General features: G+C 34.2%; 2 protein-coding genes across 6 annotated transcripts in view; both read left to right on the top strand.

The window, feature by feature from the left end:
• The first annotated feature begins 2,304 nt into the window (after window positions 1–2,304).
• LOC149794582 (uncharacterized) lies at window positions 2,305–23,588 on the top strand. Of its 5 annotated transcripts, none has more exons than XM_089968867.1 (8): window positions 2,305–2,440; window positions 9,489–9,563; window positions 10,276–10,572; window positions 11,744–11,877; window positions 13,628–13,763; window positions 18,635–18,796; window positions 20,140–20,166; window positions 21,134–23,588. In XM_089968867.1, the coding sequence occupies exons 2-8, from the start codon at window positions 9,500–9,502 to the stop codon at window positions 21,193–21,195; spliced, it is 882 nt and encodes a 293-aa protein (XP_089824993.1). In that variant the 5' UTR covers window positions 2,305–2,440; window positions 9,489–9,499; the 3' UTR covers window positions 21,196–23,588. The 5 variants fall into 5 exon arrangements, with proteins under 5 accessions (XP_089824993.1, XP_089824995.1, XP_089824997.1 ...); XM_089968869.1 differs by having other exon boundaries at window positions 18,635–18,800; window positions 20,144–20,166; XM_089968868.1 differs by lacking the exon at window positions 2,305–2,440 and adding an exon at window positions 8,367–8,513.
• The window catches only part of LOC149794581 (uncharacterized), a 72,730-nt gene continuing 68,522 nt past the window's right edge, over window positions 21,208–25,415 (top strand). The window contains exon 1 of the mRNA XM_089968866.1: window positions 21,208–21,228. The gene's annotated coding sequence lies outside the window, so the exon portion shown is untranslated. The remainder of the gene's footprint in view (window positions 21,229–25,415) is intronic.

Below are 25,415 nucleotides of genomic sequence, written 5' to 3'. Positions count from 1 at the left end.
ATATAATCTCAATCCCTTCTTTTTCCGTTTTCCCCTCCCATCTAATGCAAAAGGGACAAAATACGCAGAAATCTGGAGTGAGAGAGAAATAGAAATTGGGCTGGATAAAATACCTTGAAAATGAAATTGCACCAAGTAACCTACAATATCGTTCTTCATAACGGTATGTTTCCACTTTCCTTGGGGCTTATCTAAAGTGTTGATATAATCAATGATACAAGGTCGTAATTGCAGGTCGACACAGTAAAGTAAATATCTTGGTTACGTGGCACACATATGTAATGTATTTAAGGCTTTGTTGATGTTGTTGTTTCATAAACTGATTATAAGGTTCTAAAAATCGATCATTATGAATCAAATATGAAAAAATCAAACGACCGCCTCTCTCTCTCTCTCTCTCTCTCTGCTGACCATCCTATCAAGATAAGGGCGAAAATCAATGAAAAGACGAGAATAGAGGATTTTCGCTTATGTAATACCATAACGTCTCTGTACCTATGAAGAATGATATTAAATGTTAACTCAAACCGACCAAAGGAAAAGAGAGAGAGAGAGAGAGAGAGAGAGAGAGAGAGAGAGAGAGAGAGAGAAATTATTTATGGTCGGTAGTAATGGTAAATAAATGAGTATAATGACTTAGATCAACTTTAAATATATTAAAATATTTTAATTACCTCTTGTTGTCTCGTCGTTTCGCTTAGATTATATCCCACGCTAATTTCCTTGCGCCTCTACGTCAATGCATTCATGAGCGTTCAGTATTCAAGAATCAATGTTGTGTCTGTCGGCCTAGTGCTCTACTTTCTTCATTGTAACCCTCTTTCATGTAAAAATCATAAGTGTAACTTATATTGATTTAATCAATTTGAATCAAACTAGAAACTCAAAAATGAAAACAATCAATTTCTCAATATGAAAAGGTGATTGTGAATAGGCACAAAAAGACAGTAATATATTTTGTAACGGACAAAACTCGGCAGGGATGTGAGTTCATTCACTCAGTCAATACACAGTTGCCTCTCGTCAATCTAACTCCGTTCAAATCGCAAATAGATGTATTTGTATTGATATAAAAAAATATAAGCATAGTATGTACGCTGTATCAATGACATGGTATATCGATGTGTACATTTTTCATGAAAATCAAACTCGGCAAGCCTCGTTTCCTTTTCATGAAAAATGTATAAATCTCGTGGTATATCACTTATACAGCGTACATACTATACATATATGCCATATATATATATATAAGATGTATGTTTAGTCGTGATGAAATATGGACTAGTGTGTGCAGGCAAGGCTATGGTTGCCGTTTACCGGCGGGCCTGGGATCGAATCTCCGTAGAGTGCGAATTAAATACTCTCTAACCTGGATGATATTATTACCTGTATTAAATATTCTGCCTACTATTTTCAAGCATTATCCTATAGAATCCAGGGATATCACTTTCAGCTTTGTTTGATGCAGATTTGTAAATCTTTCTCTCTCTCTCTCTCTCTCTCTCTCTATATATATATATATATAGTATTAACCACAAAAGGTTTACATCGTACTGCTGTCACGTTCTGTTCGGATCATTAATTTAGAACTGTGCGCTAGCGTTGCTATCGTCGCTTTGTTTCTTAATCGAGATTTTAACGAAGAAATAACATTTCTGTGCTGATTTTCATGTTTTGCTTCCAATCTGACTCAAAATAGTATTTGAAAAAGTGTACTTAGAGAAATATCAGTGTTTTCCATTGAAAGATTACAATGACCTTTCCAGTGTTCTGCTAATTACAGGTAGTGATAGGTCATTCAATGATAAGTCCGATCGCGATTCGGGAGACGGTGATTTTAAAACACCTCGTAAAGAATACTTTTAGAAAGATTATTTCAATGATATTTGTATCTAATAATAATAATAATAATAATTATTATTATTATTAGTAGTAGTAGTATAGTAGTTGGAAACTGTTATGCTTCATCTATTAATCTATTTTTAAATAAAAGGTAAGGTGGTCCTTTATCCTGATGTACGTAGTTAGGTTTATATTTCATGCCTGTTAACACTGAAGTTCTATTCTTTCATTTCATAGCATAAATACCCGTCTCAAAATCGCATATCAAGAATTTATATATCTTAATTTATATATGTATATGGCAGTCGTCACAATGTATCGCTCCCTATACATGTATAATTTTTTCTTTATTTTTTTACTTTTGGCACATTACAGGTAAGCCTAGTCTATGTAATAGTGTAATATAGTTGTGTACCTTGTAATGTTATTAAAGCAATGTTTGAACATGTTTCGATGTGTCTGAACGAATTCAAAAAGACATACATAAGTATACTTCTGTTTAAGGATCCAATATGGTAAGAAGCCATGTTTCCCCTTCTTGGAAAGAGGGCTTTTAGCAAATTGACACTGTCCAAACTGAAAGTCTGATTGCATCACAGTAAGTATGTTTGCTTGGATATGCATTTGTGAAATAATGTTTTGTATATTTTCCTGTATCATCGCATACCTCTGCATTATGATCTGCACATTAGCAACAAATCGTCTTAGTGTATGTACAGCTTAAGGCGCACCGTTCTAGATAGTGGATAAATAGACCAGCAGACTAAGCAGGTATTGTGTGTCAATGACCTTTAACTGATTTATCACAACACTACACTTTTGCAAAAATCGGTGCTATGTTAACAGTGATCATTCTTTAAATAAATCTAGAAACAAAACTTACGTGATATTCTCTTACAAATATAATGTTAACTGGAAAGAGTTATTGTACATGTCTTGGATCACATGTCCAAACTCGTCTCTAACGAGTCCGCCTTAAACGTCGTGTGTTAACTTTGTTTACATCCTGTCGCATATTATTACCACTCTGAGGTATCAAAGTAAGTGGGGGGCATCATTCTGGTGTCCCAAAAAAAAAAAAAAGAGAAATAAATACTTGTTCGTGTCACGTGAAACAACGATGATGATGAGGAAGACAATGATGATCATGGTTGCGGTGATACATTAGTTAGATGAGACAACTTGGGTTTTGAGTTATCGTTCTATATTCCATTGCTCGATAAGCATAGACTCATGTTCGTAGGCATTAAACGTAGATTGAAAACAGACGATATCACTATCCTCAAATCCTGGATCAGTAGTTAGCATGCCAACTTCGCCAACAAATGGGCGAGTGTTCAAATCCTGACAGGATAGGCCTTCTTGGTGTTATCTGGGTATGGCAATTCCTTTCTCTGTCTTGGCATGATACAGCCTTTCATGTGTTGGTGTAAACACCAGTCAATTAGTGCTTTAGTCATTGGTAAATGGTTGGATTAACATAGGCATATGTTAATTCATGATAAGTAATACGTGTCGTTTTAATGATAGTTGCGTTCCACACTACAACTTACAAAATGTTCTTATTTACCTTTTCTTTGTATCATTTTATCAATGTAAATCTACACACTGGTACGAACAAGATATGCCTCATAGACCCGAAGAGGTTATTATTTATGAGCAAAAACCTCACTTGGCATATCAATGTTGTATTCTGTTATGCATTTTCATCGTAGCCTTTACTTCGGTTTCCCCTTGATGTGTTTAACACAAGGCTATTAAATTCATTGGACAGATTGGGTGGTGTATATGCACGAAATACTATCAAACGTCTTTCTCACGCGCGTAGGTGTGCGTGCGTGCGTGTGTGTGTGACTTGGATTTGTTACGTAGATTTAAAAAGTAGCGCTACGATGTCTGCATTGTAGCATTTCGTAGTGATGTCTCGAACTCGGGCATCATGCCGCAGACATGTAGCATCATGTCCCACCCACCAAGTCACATTATACTGACATCAGGCCGACCAGTCCTAGAACTAACCTCTTAATACGGAGCGGGAAGCGAGGCAGCTGTTCGTAGCAATTTTACGTCTTTGGTATGACTCGGCGGCGTTCGAACCGCGACCCTCCGCTTCCAAGGAGGACGCTCTAACCATATAGGTCACCAGATAGATTTCCTTCTTATACGTGCTGGTTTATAAATAAAATGATAAGATGCACCATAATAGCAAACATATTACGGTTTTTAAGGAAAAATAATAAAGTTGTTTTATTCCCAATTTTATGCTACTCTTAAATTATATAAGTTCTTGTTTGAGTCGTTCCACTAGATATTACATAAAGATTACTCCTGAAATGCTCACCCAATTTAAACCACGTCCTCATCAAGTAATATAATCAGTTTTCAAACATCGAAAAGAACATGTACCTTTCACCAAAATTTAAAATGACCTACATCGACCTTGAAAGAAGGGGAAAAAATGCGAAGAATAAAGGCTCTGGTTGTGAACAATCTCTTAATTTCGTCAGAGCTTAGGTACACGATAAAGCATTTGATTTTGAAAATACATTAATTTAGTTAAATAAGCATACAAAATGCTCACATCCATTAACACGATAAAAGTGTTACGGGTCAAAACGGGAGACACGTCTTAAAGCCACCTTTGTCACAGATCATTTTACGCTATGTCCTCAAAAATTCGTTAAATAGGATATAGTGTTGAATAGGAGTCAATATATTTCGGCACAGCGGAAAATAACCTGTCGTGGGTGAACAAAGCTTCGTACCTACCCTTAACAAAGAATATTACTTTATAATACGACTTAGAAGACATTTAAACAGGACGATATCAAATATTACCCCAAGACCAGACATTTGCAATATTTTGAAAACAGCAATAAACACCTGCAAAAATAACTACCTCAATAACGGCCCAGACCCCAATTTCGCAAAATATGTGTTTCGATCTGAATCTAGAATTTAGCACTTTGATTGGTTCAATTAGGTCAGACTTAAAATATATTAAATCAGGGTCTGTTTTCACCAAAACGCAATAATTATGAAAATTAAATACCACTTAATTTCCATCCAATCGGCTGGTTAGATAGGGAGTTTAACCCCTTTCTCGCAAAATGTTATCTAATCCATGGCGACTAGTAAATTATGGTGGAGGAAGAACACGAGAAAACATCAAAATATAGCATCGACCCATCTGAAGCTATTGACAAGCTTTCTCACATGCCCATGTTTGTCTGAGCTGAGACTCGTACCCACGCGGACAGAGGTGAGGTGTCAGAGATCAGTAAAGGTGAGCGCCATAGACCACTCAGCCACCCGGGTCCATCCATTTAGATTCTATGACTACAGATTCAACTGTAGACAGTGTATTCGCATCTTTTTCGAATGGATACTATTAAGTGAGGGTAGAATCTGTCTCTCTCTCTCTCTCTCTCTCTCTCTTTCTCGGTACTTAGTTATTCAATTAGGTTTTCATTGAGTCTTAAATCAAATGTGTATAGAGCACATACAGACTCATACTAACAACACAAGCAGCAAAATCATGCACCGTGCACATTTATTTCTGCTGAAACATATACCTTTGAAAGATATTAATAGAAGAAACGGCTATGAATAATAGAAACCTACCACATATTATATTTCCTATCATGCTATCATTATAAAATTATGGATACAGTCGCGTTATGTACGTGATACATCTATATGGTGTAGTACAAAAGAGGTAACTGTGAGCTAACGGTGACACAATGCATTATACAAATATCAAAGACTTATTAGACTTAAAACTGTAAAACATAAAAATTAATTCATCATTTAATTTCATTTATGGATCGTTGTAATTATTGATGTTTCGCATACAGTGTTTTGGCTGCCTAGCATTATTTTTTGATTAATATATATATATATATATATATATATATATATATATATATATATATATATATATATATATATATATATATATATATATATATATATATATACTTTATTATTTAATGTTTTATGTTTGGTTTGCTAGGCTTTTCTAGTTTTGTTGCATGTTTTGTATTTTTCTTTTATACATTTGTGACTTGCAGTAAGTGCAGAAAGAAAATAATCTAGAGTAAATTCTGACCGAGGTGAAAATGATTGACAAAATTGAAATGGGGGCATTACATGTCATTTATCAACCCTAATTGAATTACTGCATTAAATATTAAAGATACATTTACAGTTTGTATTTATTATCAGCGCGTCCAACTAATATGCAAGTAGAACGCGTTGAGTGGGACACTCCCCTCTCATCGGTGGACCGATGAAAGTTTAATATTTAATTTGGAACGAATAGTATATCAAATCGGATAAAATCCAGAAATGTCGAAAATCTGGGATAAAATTCGGTCCTAAAATTATTACTGTAAGCTAAGTGTAGCTTGAAGTATCAGTGTCAGTTCTTAAAAAAGGTCGCAGCAGAAATAAGAGAAGTTTCGTCCCATATTTGTGGATCTTTCGATTCACCAATTTGATGACAGCTTTCATGTTTGTGAAACTGAATACAAACACGAAATAACAAATAACACATCGTGAACATATCGTTTCAAACGACAATACATCCGTAACAGAAAATGCAACGCTATATTTAGTATACTGCTAAAAAAGAATTAATAAAAAAAAAGCAGCGAATTCCAAAGTCATCAGAAAATTAACCTTTATGGAAGCCGGTCAGACTTATGACTATTAGAAGATCTCACTTTTCATCAGACTGGCATGTGCTATATATATTGGCACGTGCTGTATATTGGCCTTGTTCATTTCCTTCGGAACTAACACTCATGCATGAGTATTTACATTAAGCGTATGTCAGGACAAGAGTGGGGTAATTTTCAGTCCAAATGAGTAAATGTTATTTGCATCTCATTACTAGATCTGTGCCATGATGATCTTTCCTACCATATGATTAACAGAAAGTTCATCGGAGTTATTTTAAGCCAATACGTGTTCCATCGAACTTGTTATGTCAGACTTCTTTGAAACTACCAAAACAGTCTGGCCTAGTAACTTATTTTCATAAACTTCTGACATAACAAAATCGACAGGCAAAGACCTAACTTTCAGTACCTCATTAAAAGTTACGAACTTTGAATTAATTACACACTTAAAGTGAATAGTAGCAGATTTCAAGTGTTAAGAAGACAAGACAAAAAAAGCCAAAACAACATTTATTGTTGCTTCTATTTAGGTCCCTCTGCTGACTCTGGGATGAAGTATTAGCCCGAAACGTTAGATGATAAATATTCATTGAGTGAAAAAGGCATAAATTGGCCATAACGAGAAAATTGTATCCCTTCCAATAAAATTATACTAATAAGCATGCAGATCAAAGTATTGATGTTTTGAACTTCTAATGCGACGAAGACGATACTGATCTCCTCAACTATGGCAGCACCATCGTTTGCACGCATTTAGCATGAAGAAGTGCACGGATTATTTAAAAGTCGATATAATGGCAGCGCCATTGTTTGCACACATTTAGCCTGAAGAAGTGCACGGGTTATTTAAAAGTCGATATAATGTTTATATTATCACAGGGATATGATCCAAAGGTTTATAAAACTATCAAAGCCATCAGATTTCGTAATCGAAACAAGTGTACCAATGTCAACTATTTCATATGAATTAATGTTTTGCCGATCGTTCGGTTAATATGAAATTCATACAATAATTATTTTAAAAGCTATGTATATCACTTTATAAATGCTGTTTTCGTTATAGAATAAAATATAAGATGTACTTGAGCAAAGAATGTGATAAAATACAAATCTAGACATGATCCCTTGTGGATAAAATGGTTCCGAATATCTTTATACATAATTGTTCATCAAATGGGCACATGGGCGATCGCAGCATTGGCGAATGGGGTCACATGACACCCCCCCCCCCCCGGAAATAATACCGCAAATAAAATGTTTCACGTTTACGTACGGCACTACGCAACTAACTCTCCCGGCTGTGACTGACTGCCACCCCCTCCCCCCCCCCGCAAAAAAATCATTCGGGCGCCCATGAATGGATATGTACTATTACTAATACTACTACTACTACAACTACAATCTGATTTAGTAATTACGAATTTGGCATTAACATTAATTACTGAATGATTACTTTCACATATGTATGCATGTATGTATGTATGTATGTATGTATGTATGTATGTATGTATGTATGTATGTATGAATGCAGATTTAATTTCTCTGACATGACAAACACTATCAGTTAACGGTTTCGATTACAATTTTATCCGCCTTTCCTGAAGGAAAGAAGTTAATTTTCAACTTTTTCGAAATTTTTATGTAGATGCTTGTACCAATGCATATTTCGTAGTAAGCCTATTCATGTGCTAAATTTGATGCTTATATCATTTGCAAAAATAGTTCAAGAGGCACATATCACATTTTTATCTAGTGAAGTTGGCAGGTAGACGTAAAGGACATCACATCTTTAACTGAAATATTTATATGCGCATTTGATCGTACTTTGACCATGTTGTATACATTACAAAAGCTTGATGCAAAGCGATGTCTCATTAAGTTGAGTAGATTATAGGGCATGCCAATTACAACATGTTCAGAAGTACTCGAAGAAGTTAAATTCGTGTATCGTTTACAGTGTGGAATATAGTGATAAACTTAACACTGGTATGTACAACATAATTCAAGTACGATAGCGTTTTGTTTGAGTACTATATCCAGTGCGGATATTAGAGTTAGCCAGCTGTGTGAACAAAATGTATCATGCTATACTATGGCATCATGTTAGTGTACTGTTTGCATTTTAGAAAATACAAGCCTTACGTTAGTGTGTACAATACGAATTAAAAATTCCCTAACCTGAATGATAGTATTATTTGTATTAAATATTAATTCTGCCTACTATTAATCAAGCATTTTTCTATAGAATCCAGGGATAGCACTGTACATTCTGTCTGGTGTATATTTATAATTCTCTCTCTCTCTCTCTCTCTCTCTCTCTCTCTCTCTCTCTCTCTCTCTATATATATATATATATATATATATATATATATATATATATATATATATATATATATATAGCTCTCATCGTTACGGATCACTGCCGTCTCACCTCTGTCTGTGTGGTTCGAGTCTGGGATACTTCTTATGTGGTTATGTGAGAAAGCTTGCCAGTAGCTTCTCGTGGGTCGGTGGTTTTTTCCGGGGTTTTCCCGTTTTCTTCTCCACTATTTATACTGGCCGCCATGTACAGCCTATCTTGTGCTGAAAAATGGCGTTAAACCCTACAACAACAACAACAACAACTGAGTACTTGATGCATTTATATTATTGTATGATACCGTTCGGTAAAAAATATTTTTGTCAATGATATTATGGCTTATAAGAGACCATTAAAGAGATACACACCCCATACAACAGAAACAGGTACTGTAGAAAAAGGTCTGTTTTTACTGGCAACTAAAATAAGAGAGTATTCTTTGTTGTCACCACAAATACAGTCTACTTGATCATGTTTTATGAATTTGCAGGGAGAGATCTGGTGTTTTCAAAGAATGAGTTTATTTAAGCAATATACATTCTATATTTGTAACTGATAAGCAAATACATACATAATGCGTATAATGACTTGCTTCATTATAGTCCTACATCAGATGGCAGTCTCCCGATATACCTACCCGGTATTGCTGATACACTTATTAGCAGGATTAGCATCAGGTATGTAATTGTACTGCATTTGCGTTTTTTTTTATAAATACTTTCTATATAATTTGTTATCTTTTGCACAGCATATTTAGACGCATCTATAACGTCTAAGCTAATGTGCAATGAACTTGTTTGGCAGCAATATAAGCAAAAAGTGAACTGTGTGAAGTTTGAGATATGTCTGAGGTTCGAACTATATGTGAGGTTCAAAATTTTTGTGAGGATCGATGACGTTAAGCGTGAGAGGTAAATTACGAACTTACTAGATACATTATTTGTACGAGTTGGTGTCTCACAGTTGATGCATTGGTTATAAGTGTCACTAGCATCATCTTTGAACGCTCTCTGATATAGAAGAGAAATTACAATGTCATAGCTTCCTTTTGTTTAATAGGTAAATATGGTAAATTAATTCTGAAACAAAATCCCCTTTATTGAAAGTTCTCAGCAGGCTTTCTGTTCTGGTTATAGTAACTGAGAGATATTTAATGCTTATGAAGTGTCCCTCGAGTGAATGATGCTGTCTACTGGAACATTTGCTGCTAAGTTACTTTACTAGCACTGCTGCTGTGATTGCAACTACTACTGCTATTTATTATACCAACCTCGTATCTTTTCGAACGTGTACTATCAGTGATATTTAAAAAATAATATAATAATGATAGTGTTATCTCTTATTCTAAGCTTCAATTGAAATTAATTATCCTGTCCTTTTCTTTTATAGGATCAGAAGTTTCGGCTAAATCTGTTTGCAGCAACGATTCTGTCAAGTTGTTTAGCAGCATACAAATCAATAATTCTGACACAACTGTGATACTTTACAAGAATAGTGATAAACAGAGACCGATTGCCTGGTGGACTAGCATTAATCATACAATTAAGCAAGAAAACGTGGTCATGGACGAATATAGAAATATTTGGATTATCAATGCACATCCCTTGGACGAAGGAAATTATATCCTTAAATACGATATACGCAATAGCAACGCCCTGAAATTTGAAGTTAAATTATCTATATTAGGTGAGTCTACATACATACATACATACATAAATACATACATACATACATAAACACATACATACATACATACATACATACATACATACATACATACACACATACATACATACATACATACATACATACATACATACATACACACATACATACATGCATGCATACATACATACACACATACATACATACATACATACATACATACACACATACATACATACATACATACATACATACATACATACATACATACACACATACATACATACATACATACATACATACACACATACATACATACATACATACATACATACATACATACATACATACACACACACATACATACATACATACATACATACATACATACACATGCATACATACATACATACATACATACATACATACATACACGCATACATACATACATACATACATACATGCACACACCCATACATACATACATACATACACACATACATACATACATACATACAGACAGACAGACATACATACATACATACATACACACATACATACACACATACATACATACATACATACATACATACATACATACATACATACACACACACATACATACATACATTCATACATACATACATACATACATACAAACACACATACATACATACATGCATACATACATACATACATACATACATACATACACACACACATACATACATACATACATACATACATACATACATACACACATACATACATACATACATACATACATACACACACACACATACATACATACATACATACATACATACATACATACATACATACATTGCATCTAATAACACTGTAATGAGGTTTCAGGCACAGTATTTCCCTAAAATTGATTACTCAAATAAATTATACGAAATAGCAGCATTTTCAGATCTAAAGAAATCATCAATACATTAGATATTATACAAAACTATAGAACAAACGTGTAGAGTAAAATTTATTGTGTTGAATGCAAGCCTTTATCTCACTCATCCCCATCTACAGTAAATGTTAGTAAACACCGCCTAAGGTAATATTACACAAATAAGATGAGCAAGTTACACAGAAGCGCTGGAATATTCTAGAGATATAAATACAAAATCTTAAATCTTGTGTGTTCCTTGAATAGTATCACATTTCTTTCTAGTCGCACCGACTACAACTTGCCAACCTACGGTCAAGAGAGTAGATAACATTCTGAAGGCTTCTCTGGAACGTGGCGATTGTGGCACACCTAAAGTTTCTGTGTTTTGGCTGGAATATATCGGTGTTATTTACGAAGTAAGAAGAGTAATATTCTCCCAAGTTTATGTCAGTTTCAGTTTGATTGATGTGTTCAGTTTCTAGACGTCACCAGAAGTAAAATATTACATTCGAACTTGTTGATTGAATACATCTTTTAAATTCGTATAGTTATCATAATTTGATTAGTAGTAGCACACCATCACGTTTGCATTTACACATACCAATTTTAAAAAAGAAAAAAGAGACAAACGTCAAGGATATAAAATGCACAAATGTTGGTCATTTTATTCATCAATTTATAGGTTTATCCTGATTGTCGCCAGGGTTTCCCTTTACACCGTCAACTAAATGGCTGCTTAAACTAAGAGGAAGCTTTTTTCTGTTTTTAGAACAGTTTATTTCAGTAGAAACCATGTCGTCTACGTCCACGTTTTGGAATGGCTATGTTTTATATTAGAATCAATTTTTACAAATAAAATGTTGGAACTCTTTTCTTATGCGGTAAAAGTATGTAACTCCTAAATGTAAATTATCAAAGACGGAGAAACTACATCATGCCCGTTGATGTCAATATAGCGACCGTGTTACTACAGAAACTCCAGTTTGATTATGAAACACCCACATTTTGACAGTATTTGAGAACTCCTGGCGGCTTACGGGGTAGAAATTATAAATTGGTTAGTGAAATGTCTAAGTTCTGTGCATATTCAATATCCTTGATACTCTATTTTTTAAAAATCGAAAAGGAGGGGCGGGGCGGAGGAACGAACACAGAACAATGCGTGCGAACACTATTCATGTTTGATACATATGCATACAATTATGTATTTAGTGATTGATAAATTTAGGATATTTGCCTTTTCCGAGCGAATAAGGGATATATTTCATCGAGTGAGTGAAACTACTAGAGTTATTCTCCCATTTTTTCAATAATTTATGTATCCTTTTCAATTTATTTTTAAAAGCAATATGTGTACAATTAATTACTAAACAAATACGCGCACATGAGACTTATAGAACTCTCGCACAAAGCACGTGACCGTCATCCTCAGATAAAAATATTACTCAACAAAACAATGTATTCTACAAATATCTGCCTTAAAGTACTAATCTGTAAATGAATATCGGCTATAATAATAATAATAATAATAACAATACTACTAGTACTACTAGTACTATTACTATTACTACAACTACTACTGCTAATAATAATGATATTTTTTCCACAAAAGACATTGATGATATTATATATGCATGTTGAACATGATATAGACTTTCATATAGTATTAATGCAGTTTTTATCTGATTGACTCTGATTTTTGTTTTTAAAAGATAGTATTGTTACAAAGTGGGTGCAAAAATAATTATATATAAAAGCAACTAAGATATTACTAAAATGAGGATAAACCTTTGTATATTAGAATATCAAGTTGCTAAGAAATACAAACCCCATCTTTATCATACTTCCATGTTGACATGATTGTTATGCAGTAAGTCCTCACGATTTCCTTTCCATTTATGTCTTTTGTTATGAAGTATAAGAATCGACGATGCAACGATCTCTATCTGCTGATGGCAACCATTGGACGACCCCTATTTGTTATTGCCTCCTTTCTTTTGGGTCCGACTGTTTTCTTGAATTCATTTTCCTTAGAGTAGATGTGTCCATAATGTATCTGGGTATGATCGATGCTGATACAACCCTCCCAATCGCCAATCCCTCCACATCAGAAAAGGAAAACATATACACACATATACTATGTTTACTCTCTTTTGCTCTGTACAGGGCAAAGACTTGGCAAAATTACCACCCGGAAGAGAAGCAGGAATTTACTACGCCTGTATTGAAGGTCCGTCCATAAGCTGTGTAAGAAGCTCACATCTGTCATCGGACCATTGTTTTCCTTATAAAATAGAAGAAAGTAAGCTATTTTCCTCTTTCTTGTTATCTTCTTTATACACGTGTATATATCTACCATTAAAACATAGTTGACAAGTATAGTGATAGTGAGATGTCAACATTTTGACGATTGAAATCAATTTTCTTTCACATGGACAATTAAGTTATTAGAATTTAACGTTCTTGTTTTTTTAATCTCTCGAAACCCATGTTGAATTCAGCGATTGGTTAAAAATACCTTTTTAATAAGCCTTACCCTTGTACAATAAAACTAGTCCACTGGTAGCGATGCACAAGACTTGTAAAATATGTAGAAACAGTTAAACAAATGCATAGAAATCACTGCCTGTTTTTGACAAAATCTGGCACGATCTTTAAGAGATCTTCATCAGTTGATTAAGGTGAAGCTAAACTTAGATCTACATATTCTGTAAGCCTTTCAATCCATGTAATGCTTGATAAATCATTTCAAAATGTCAGAAACTGTCAGTGTCGATATACAGTCATTTAGGGTGATAATAGTTTTACGAAATGTAATTGTTACTTAATGCATTTCACGCGGATTCCTACAGCTGGCCAATGCTACTAAATGTAAGAAATATTTAACAGAATGAATTCAAGAAGTAGCACCTATTAATGTATTATTCTCCCGACCAGTTTTGACAAAAATTTAAAAAGTGTCTATTTATAGTCGTGACATTTTGATTTGACTACGTACGAAACAGAGCCTTCAAGAAATCGCAACCTTTTATTGAATGCGTCTACGTGATGCTAATATGATTACAAATATGTTCAGTAATTCAAAGAATCTCAGAATATATACAGTGCGTGACTGTATAGATTTTATGAATATGATGATATATTTTATTTAGTGTTAGTATTCTAGAGCCTTTTGTTTATTTGTAAATTAAAGTTTTACTCATCATGACTATTTTTCTTAGAAAGTAGACTGTATTACTTGTGTAGGATACATGCCGATAAGTCTATAATTGCAACAACAACAATCATGAACTACTTAAATAAATTCTGCTAAGTTATCAGAAAATATAAAACATTATAATTACCTTTTAAATATATACAATGCTGTAGGGCATTTCTGCACACTCAAGGTTTCCGTCTCCAATATTGAAGCAAAACGCATACCGAATACGACTGATTGACGAAAATAAAATACAGCAATGCTTACATTTAAAAGGAGGTAATTATCACCAGAATATTATATTCAAAATAATAATATTTATTTTGGTACAGTGGATACCACCCCCGTGTTTTCCTGACTCGCGATATGTCGGCCTGTTATGCGCACAGCATTGAAAAGATGTAATGTTTATCCATCTTGCTAAATAAATGAAATAAATTACTTTGGACTGTTTCTGTCAGCAGTTCAGGCTAGTTATTAGGTCAGGTTTATATCTAGTTTTAATAAATTCAAGGTAAAAATGCCAATAAATGGCAAGATATATTAAGCAAACTAAACCGATCTTGTAAAAATGTTAGTAACGTTTTTTTTTTTTTTTTTTAAAAAAGAAGCTATTACGTATTAAAAAAACAACAACACAAAAACAATGAATATGAAATAATGTGTTTACTAAGTCTTGTTGATTGGGAAAAATTACTAAAGAATTTAGAAACAGACTATACGCCGGGAAGTTCTTGAGAATGTATGTTCTAGCGGCAAGTTGACACGTTGGGTAGCAGACGATTTTGTGCATGTGGGACAACTTACAAAATTGGAAACTTGGATTAAAATGACATATTCTTTAAAGGTATACATTTCCCTGTTTTATATAATGTATTTATTTGTATGATTCTAAAAGATACATTGTAAATCGGAGTTTATGGGTTTACCGGTTCAAGAAGTTTGTAACGTCGCCCTCTTATTAAGATTGATGGTTAATTAGGTTTGGCTGGCGTTATCCAGAGGATGACCTCCTTGGATATTATAGCCCGGCGGGAGTGAAAGAAGAATAGAATTTCAAAATGAAATGAGCGAGAATACTGAGAAGAAATAAATAATACGAGCCCCCTTTGACAAGAAAACAACAAATTTAATCAGAACAAATTAATACCGGTAATTCCAATTCAAGTTAGATTATATAAGTAGAATTTAACGGGTGTGTCCAATTTGGATTTATTACATCATCATAACGAGAGGTGAAAAAAGCGCAATGTCGACAATTGATTGCATCACCTTCCTGTCTGACCGTATATCAACGTCTCCTAGTTCATCCTTCCTAAACTCTATGTTCTTCCCCTTCATGGACTTCCTGGTCCCTTTATTCTGACCTCATTCTTCTTTCTTTCTTTTCCCCGTACTCCTGTCTTCGGACTGTCGTCTTTCTCTCAGAAAGCTTATCGCTGTTTCTTTCAGGATTTGTGCTTCTTAGCACTAGACATGCCTTTCGTTTACACGACGACCACTTGGTGCCTTTCTTGTTTCACGATGAAAGCACTAATGTCTTTATGCCTCCCCGGAGTCGACTAAGTATTCTCTTCTAGGAAATTTCCAGACTAAATAGTTTCGACTAAGATCGTAAATTTAAAGTCAGATTGCTCTAAAGTGTACGCCCTAATTTATTCTGCCCAATCGTAGGCGGTGGTCCCTAATCTTTCCCAAAGAAATAGTTCCTTTCATCAGCTTTAGACAGCTCAGAATCTGTGAAAGACAGTGCGTGACAATTTTCCCTTTGAAAATATGATACGTGAACATAGGTTCCTACCAAGCGGTTAATGTTGGTAGCTCAAACGTTTACTTTCAAATTTCCGTGTAAAGATATGTCGGTTAGTTTCACTGGGTCGGAATGCTGTCCCTTTGAAGTTTACACTGGCATGGGGGGGGGGTGGGTGGTGGGGTGGGGGTGGGAGTTGAAGGAAGAAAGGTCGAAGTGACTCTTCACAAAGACTTTTCAGGCTTAAATGCGATAAGACTTTAATGCTCAATATATTCAACTTTACAATTTTTCGTAATTTAAAATTCGACACTTCACAAAGTTCATGGAGTGGGTTTTCATGTTGACATTTATAAATCACATTTTCTTATGCATTTCGAGTCGAAAGGCAGGATATTTTTGTACACTTTATGAATATCACTTTCATTAATTAAAGTACGATCGTTCTTTCTTGATACAGAATGGATTTTTGAACAAAAATAACACGTGCTTTAATGTTTACAGAAACAACGTATCTTTGCGCAGAATTACCCGACGTGCAGAGTAAGCGAATATGGTTGTAAATATCCACTATATGAACTGTATCTTGAACTTTAATAATCGATAGGAATTTTCTATTCTGGAATATATTTACAGAAGTAATCTGAAGTAGAGATTAGTTTTTCCCCGAATTTAAATAATGACCACTTAGCCTTCATATTAAATAATACATTCCTTCATCGCGTGGATGGTCAAATAATACATTTAGATGTCATACACATTTTTCATATATAATATAATCTTCGAATAACCCACAATTTTTTACACCTTGTGTAATACCCAATAGCTAAGCTTCATTAGCCTGGATCGAGAATACTTTTCTTGAAACCTTTTGTGGCTGAATGCGCGCGCGCACACACACACACACACAGATAGATAGATAGATAGATAGATAGATAGATAGATAGATAGATAGATAGATAGATAGATGTGTGTGTGTGTGTGTGTGTGTTTGTGTGTGTGTGTGCACACATCAACATATATTGACATACGCAATGCACATGTATGTGAAACAGGAAGGAACTATACTTGTATAGAGCTAATATATGTACTATGTACCGCTACAGTTTTGATGTTTCTGCCTCTGATATATATATATATATATATATATATATATATATATATATATATATATATATATATATATATATATATATATAAGGTTTGGTTTCTGGCGAGCTTTTCTGTGCTATATTTATTGTTCTTTATTATTTCCAGGAAAACGTGTAGAGCTAGAAACGTAGAGTAATATTGTGTAATGTTACCTACACTGTTGTAAACACAGGAGATTGTATAGCATTTCCCTACCTAGAGCATAAAATTTGAGTGTTTGTCCTACTTTTTGACTTGTATGATAAGCTATCATTAATTTTAAACAAAGGTTGTAATGATTTAGTTGGCGTAATGACAGTGAAATTAGATTTCAAAACTGCTGATCAACGATCAAATATGTCTGATGTCTAAGTAGTGGCGAAGTAAAAATATGATTGCATGACCTTCAAATTTATGAAATGATGTTTATCTGCCTTAACATTGTGTCCTCCATCCACCGTGACTGAAGATATAAAAACATTGAAATAACACCTCATCAAAGACTGTTTGACAGAGTCTGACTCAACTGTATACAACAGCGTTAGGCGTCAAGACCTTTAAAATTGTCAGTATGATGATTACCCATCTTTTAATAATTCCAGAAGACAAATTACTCATCAAAATGTTACCAAAATTGTACAAAAAGCATCGTTTTGCCAGGGTAAAAAAGGCATATACTATGGATGCTGATACGCTTTTAAACATTTTTGCTGTGATTATTATTAAATTCAAAACCTTTCACGTTTGTTTATATTATACAGATATACAAAGAAATAATGGTCACTCTTAGTTCAAACGAAAATCTGTAAATAACTTAAGAGCATATACGAATCAAATGATTTTAAAGACATTTGACAGAAATCAACATACGGTTCAAATATGTGCAAATCACGCCGGTGCGTCATCAAATCTCCCCACTGTTACCTGAAATATAAAACTGGTGAGCGATTGATCAGGAACTATTCAGTAACAAATATGACTTAAATCAACTTTTGTTCTCATGTAATTTTGATCAGCTGCTTTTGATTGTTAGTACTAAAACGAATTAAGCCAGATGAGTGATATCAGTCCCACTTTGGCCTCGTGTTTACAGGTACGTCACAACCAGATTATGGGGGCAGTAAGACTCAAACAAGTACTGATGTCAGTAAAGATGAAATACACTTGATGATTGCGGTCGTCATTGGTATCCAGATTATATGGCCCCTGCTCTTACTTGTAGCTTACATACTGTATAAAAGATACAACGAAAGAAGTAAGTTTAATCTGCATATTACTGAGTATTAAATTCGCTTGCCGAGTGATTTAGTGCATCTCAGGTTCTTATATTCAACCTGTTTACTTTTAGAGGTTCGCACGACCCTTGTAGGTTATAGTTCTGTTGCATGAAAGCAGGCAATATGTGACACGGGACACGGAATTCCTGTTTCGAACGAATCTTGAATATAAACATGTTTGATTCTCTCTCTCTCTCTCTCTCTCTCTCTCTCTCGTTATACAAAGAATCTGATACTAGATGCAGTTGTAGGTAATGGCCGCAAATCATATAACTATGGCATATAACTATGGTAGAGACGCTGTCTTGATTTAGTGATGTAGGTTTTGGTCTCATTATATTTGGGCATATGTTCATAAGGCATATATTACTAGAGGCGGTAACGTCATGTCGTAACTTGCAATAAGACTTCATTCATATTATTGCATTTCCGTCATTGCAGATCACAAACGTTAAGAAGCCGTTAGTGTGATTTTATGATACATCCATCATATAAAACCTGGCAACACGCATGCTGGTCTTAGAAAACATCACGCTTTTAAATATATTAGCATGGAGGACTAGGCATAGTAGCATTGTCATATACATGTTTGACGCAGTAAATCACAAAAGACTTTAATTGTTAGAAATTTAACTGCTTGGTTCTGAGGTTATGATGGCTCGCAGAGTAGACATTTCTTTCATTGTGTGCAACAAATATTTTTTTATTTTATCGTATACATTAATTGTGTCCCTTTTTACGTAAAGTTAGTTATTTATTAAACGCCGTTTATTTTTTACGAGGGCGTTCACTCATAAAAAGCATCAACAGTTCGTCGGACTCAATACAACTTTAGCTATTGAATACATTCTTTCATAAACAGGAAGGATAGGAAGGATATACTAGAGTAACTAGACTGACTTATTAAAAAAAATCTCAGTGGTTAAATCCAGATCCTTGAGTTGTCCATAATAATAATAATACGAATAAGCTCGCAATTACTAAGAAATCCCTGAACTTAATGCACACAATACGGACAGCACCGAAGAGTGAATCATACTATATACATGCATTACACTGACTCTAAATCAAAATTATTTCAATCTGACATTATTCGTGAAACACAAAATAGAATGAAACAAAATTCTAACTGTGTTAATGGATTTACCAATATCCTTCTGCACTCACCAAGAAACCCTTTCTTCTAATATACGCTTTCTTTGTTTAGGTAAATATCCAAAATTAAATTGTATTAGAAGCTGACTATTTTATGAAGAAGAAAATCATTCTATTTGATATCTTTATTAAAAGTAATTATATGTTTTTTTATATTTTGGTTCAGGTAGACGAAAGGAAGAAGGACACCGAGGTAGACTTTCAAACCTATTGGATGTTCGCTAATTTTCAGAACTAGCTCCCAAACTAGCTTAGGAGACAGTTTAATTTAAACACACTTTAGATCATAGTTGCTTACCTTTATCTCATTTGCTTTGGTATGATGGTACCCATTGCCTTGCTAGTATCTATAACAAACACACACAGACACACACCCAGTTACAGGTCTGTCTTTTATAGGTATCATTACTCTAATTGAGATATTCATCCTACTGTGTGTGTATATATATATATATATATATATATATATATATATATATATATATATATATATATATATATATATATATTCACGAGATTTGCTAAGCTATGAAGAAGAAAGATGCATTAAAACGTCCAAAAGAGAAACGCGTGTCTATTGACTCATTTTGTGGGATTTTGCGTTGGATGTCAAAGCAGACTGGTAGTATTTTTTGGTACAAGCAAGGTCATTTGCACTAAAATATCAGCTATTTCTTTCAAAATGCAGCTATTAAACAAATCAACATAACTGATGCTGACTATTGGATATTTTATCTAACCTAAGTCACATAAGGTTTATGCACCTGTTCTTATAACTAACACAATCGATTTTATCAGAAATGGGAAAGCAAATAACATATATTCTAAACTTTATGTAGTTATAATTTGAATAAAATATATAAAAATGCTTTGTTTTGATAACTAATCATCTTATATGCTTTTGCAGCTAAATACACTTACACATGTTAAATAAGCAAGTTCACAAGTCTTTGAGTTTGTATATATCTTAAGAAACACATGCTGCACAATATATATTGTGTGCCTTATTGTCTTTGGGAAATACAATCTTTAATTATCATTAATGGCAGTCGATGCATGCATGCATATATATATATATATATATATATATATATATATATATATATATATATATATATATATATATATATACTAATCTAACGTTATTTTCTTCACCCTAGATGAACAGGCACCACTTCAAGGCAATGCCACTGTATCTGGATTAATGGATAGTCAGTTGTGACACATATTATGATTGTAGACTTGTATGACCACGGTACGTGCGAAATTCAGTTTCATATGCCCATTTATTACGAGACAAGGCACTACAATGACGGTTACTTTAGGGCTATAGGTCTCGAAGAGGAAAACACATATTTTAGACCCCGAAGACATCGAATTCTACTATTCACAATCATCAATAGGATAAATTCCTTCTGGCACCTGAAAACAAGATACAAATTATTCATGAGAATACTTATGATTCAAAAGTGGTATGATTTAAAAGTGGTATAATTATACTGAAAGAACTATTATCTGATTATATTTATATTTCTCAATTTTGCCTACAGAAATCAAAACATTCATATTTTATTTTAGAAGCGTGCAAAGGATGCACTTTCTAGAGATCCATTTATTCATAAGGCAGACGAACTACTTTGTCCTTTTAGCGATACAATCATATTTGAATTTATACCAATATTAAAACTGAACACTAATGGTCTTCACTAACGAAATAATGATCCATTTGTAAACATGTATTCTAGCTAACTCTAGCATACCAAAGTACAACCACTGTAACCCTTTAAGGGATATGCTGCTTCTGAACATCACGTTCTCCTCGAAATAGTGTCCAGAAATGACGACAGTTTATAACACAAACATAACAAAGTACAACAATATGAAAACTGAATAAGACTAGTATTTGCAAAAGAATGCTTCTTAGCTAGTTCACGCATATCACATATATCCCCGTATGTGACGTAAATGTTTTGGACCTTAAACGTGAAACCTGTAGCAGGGCATGACCTCCCCTTAGACTCATTCCTTATGGCATAAATTTAAATCTGGAGGAAAGCGACACTAAGATACTAATACCAGACTTCACATATATGCTTCATTATTCATATAAATGCAAACAATAAGCTGATTAAATAGATCAAACTGGATGCATCTTTCTGTGAGTCAACTGACAACAAGCCGCCCAGATTGTATTGTATCTCACTGTTGTCTCTAAGAAAATCATTAATATATGTTTCTGAATTTTCCTGAAGACTCGCAAAGCAGTCACTAATAAACAAGATTAAATAACAAACTTTCTTACATCCTATACTAAAAACAATATTTGATTTTAAATCATAATCTAGGATTGTGTTTATGGTGATTTATCAGTACATCTGTGTGTTTCAACTGATTCGCAAACAATAAATACCACGAATAAATCAAATTATTCTTTCAAATGGAACTAATTCAAAGCAAACACAAATTACTTGTGCTGATATTGGGATACTCCTTGTTCAGGTTAGTGCATGAGATAAGTGGGATGGCACTGGTACATCTAAATGTATAATCATTGCACTGGATTTCATTAAGCATTTCATAGAAAATGAGGGAAATATAGGAAGAACTTAATGTGGTTACATCTTGAAAAGAATTAAGAAAAACTCGTTTTCATAATTCGGCATCTTTAATGCATTCACAGATTACAAATGATATTCATGTAATTGAAATGATTAAATTAATCAGATATTTTATTTTTATTTGAAGATATGAAAGCTGAAGATTATATTTTACATGTTAGCAATGATTGGAAATTCCAGATTTAGACTAGTTCTTTTAAGTATAAATAATAACTAATACAGATATCTCTTCAACATACCTTTGTCAGCAGGTCAGTCTGATGCAAATATTGAAATCTTACTAATAATGTCTTTTTTCTTATTTTCACCTATGTGGTATTGCCACAATGAGATTGGGGCACACATGGGTGCGTCAGGTTTTCAAATTTGATAGGACTATGGCCATTATATAAATAGAGCGATGCTTGCTCCTTCTTTGCAAAAATTACGAATTCAGACATATATAACCACATTCTATGAAAAAGAACTTAATTTTTCCTGTCAAAAGACATAAACAGCTATGATAACGAATGCATGGTTGCTCGGGGTATTGTTATGTTTGAGGCAAAACTAAAGTTTTTAATCTAAGTACACCCATTTCTAAAATTCACAAACCTCAAAAATTTAAAGTCATATAGTCAATTAAAACTCAAAATAAAAATAGTTTTAGGACAGGCTCTGTGATTCAAAAGTGGGTATGCGAATGAAAATGCAACTAATACATATGAAGTTTGTTTCCGCTATAGCCCAAAACCTCTGATGTTTCACCGTAGGAACAAATTACTTATGTATTATGCACAGATGTATTTGTTTAGGGATTATTTGTACCATGTTAAGCTTTCGTAGGGCATATTACTTGAGAAATGACAAGTTTTATGGCGAATTTAACCAAATATGCTTGCATTTTACCAAGTTTAAAACTCTAAATAGTTTTAGAATCTATGCCATTATTGAATCATATTTGCAAGTACAAATTGAATCATGGTTAAATAAACATATACTTAATTTGTAAGATATATTCTTACGTATCAAACATGTGTTACGTGTTCGCAAATTATAGTCACGTGGTAACCTCTGGCATCACACGACTGTAGCTTAGTCCGACGTATTTTAAAATAAAATGAAAGTAACAAACCATACTGTAGCAAATGTGACCAATTTTTTTCGAGTAGATCTTATAATCTTACAAATACATGGAAAGCAAATGAAGTAAATAGCTGGAAAGGTTATCATCTTTCAAGGTATCAGTACACCAAAAACTTCATGAGATAGTGCTACTAAAGCTTAAGGAGAAACTGATATCTTTATTACACTCAGCCTCGGAATTTTTACGTAGGATGACAAAGCAAACATGTGTGACTCTATACTTCAGAGAAAGCTGTATGCAGTAATTTCCCAGCTATTTCAAAGTCACCTAATTGCATAAAATGTATGAGCAAATACGCTTGATCAAATGGTTCAAAAGTAAATACTTATCAGTCAAAAGAAAAAGATGTTGGTGCAACGCGGAGGGTTTTATACCCCGGATGGGACCCTTGGTCAAAGGAATAGCGGGAACCATGCAGGTAGGACTCCTGGGAGGTGTTTTACCCATGGGTCTAAGATAAAATAGACCAAGAATGTAAAAGGAATCTCTGTGGTGAAAACATCTCAGACGTGACCTTTACAATCTGATGGAAGGAAAGATATAACTTTAGTGCCTTACAAAAGATGGATGGAATTCCATAGTTGGAAAGAACAACGTACCCAGCATTTACCTCCCAATCCTCATTTTAACACGAATTACAATATTTGACGAATCGCAGCGATTTGTCAGAAACGGAAAAATTGCAACCGTACGGTCAAGTGTTGCAGGACTTCAGACTCTATCTCCAGAAAGCTTTAGACGAAACATCTTGACCGACTCTGAAAGATTTTAATATCCTGATGAAAAGTCCGTCACCATCACTACCCCATTGACCAGGACAGATGCAGCCCACGTATGCCTGAGGAAGAGAAGGTGCGAGTAGTCTTTCAAACGCCGTCAGCCTCTGTTATTCCTAGTAAGATTACAGCGTCCTCGTTGACCCGTTCCCCACACCTCAACAAGAACAACTCAAAAATTGGGTTAAAACAATGAATGATATCCACTCCTTCTTCGACAGAAGTGAAAAAGAAAGCAGGGACACCAGAAGTGAAAAAAAGAAGGCAAGGCAAAAGCCATCCCATTATCATCAACACTAACCTCGACGTCTACTCCTGTGGCACGTCAAACACGTTTCCAAACTCTCACCTAACCCCATCCAGAATAGTATCAGTGAACAGTGGCTGACTTATGGAAAAGAGAGACAGAGTCCTGATGGAGAATTTGGTAGCCAGCATTTACTACAATCCTGCTCATCATGTGGGAAATGATACGGAGGAGTTCAGAAATTGTATCGGGCTGCCAAAATCCGACTGAAAAGTGTCCGTTTACCTAAAAAACAAAGATGGTTACAAGAACAAGCCATGTACATCTTACACAAGTCATTCGACGAAAATTTTCCAGAAATCGCACCCGAGTGGAGAGCATCGGTCATCAATGGCAAACCGATTTAGCCAATGTCTCTCATTTGGACACCTACATTTGTGGCTACACAAATTTGTTTTGTGTCAACGACGTCTTTTTTAAATTTGCTTAGGTCGTGCCATTGACTTCCAAATCGAGCAATGAGTTAGTGCGAGCCCTACAACTACTCTTGAACCAAAGGGGTCATCATCCTCGTGATGGCAAACTGACAAAAGCACCGAATTTCTGAACCAAACTTTCCAAAACGAACTGAAGAAACGAGACATTCATGTTGTCACCGCAGATAATCCAGAAAAA

The sequence above is a fragment of the Sinohyriopsis cumingii genome, chromosome 8, assembly GCF_028554795.1.
Source record: "Sinohyriopsis cumingii isolate HCF-2022 chromosome 8, ASM2855479v2, whole genome shotgun sequence".
NCBI classification, from domain to species: Eukaryota; Metazoa; Mollusca; class Bivalvia; order Unionida; family Unionidae; genus Sinohyriopsis; species Sinohyriopsis cumingii.
Note: the sequence above shows the minus strand (reverse complement) of the source record. Positions and strands in the feature narration are given on the sequence as shown.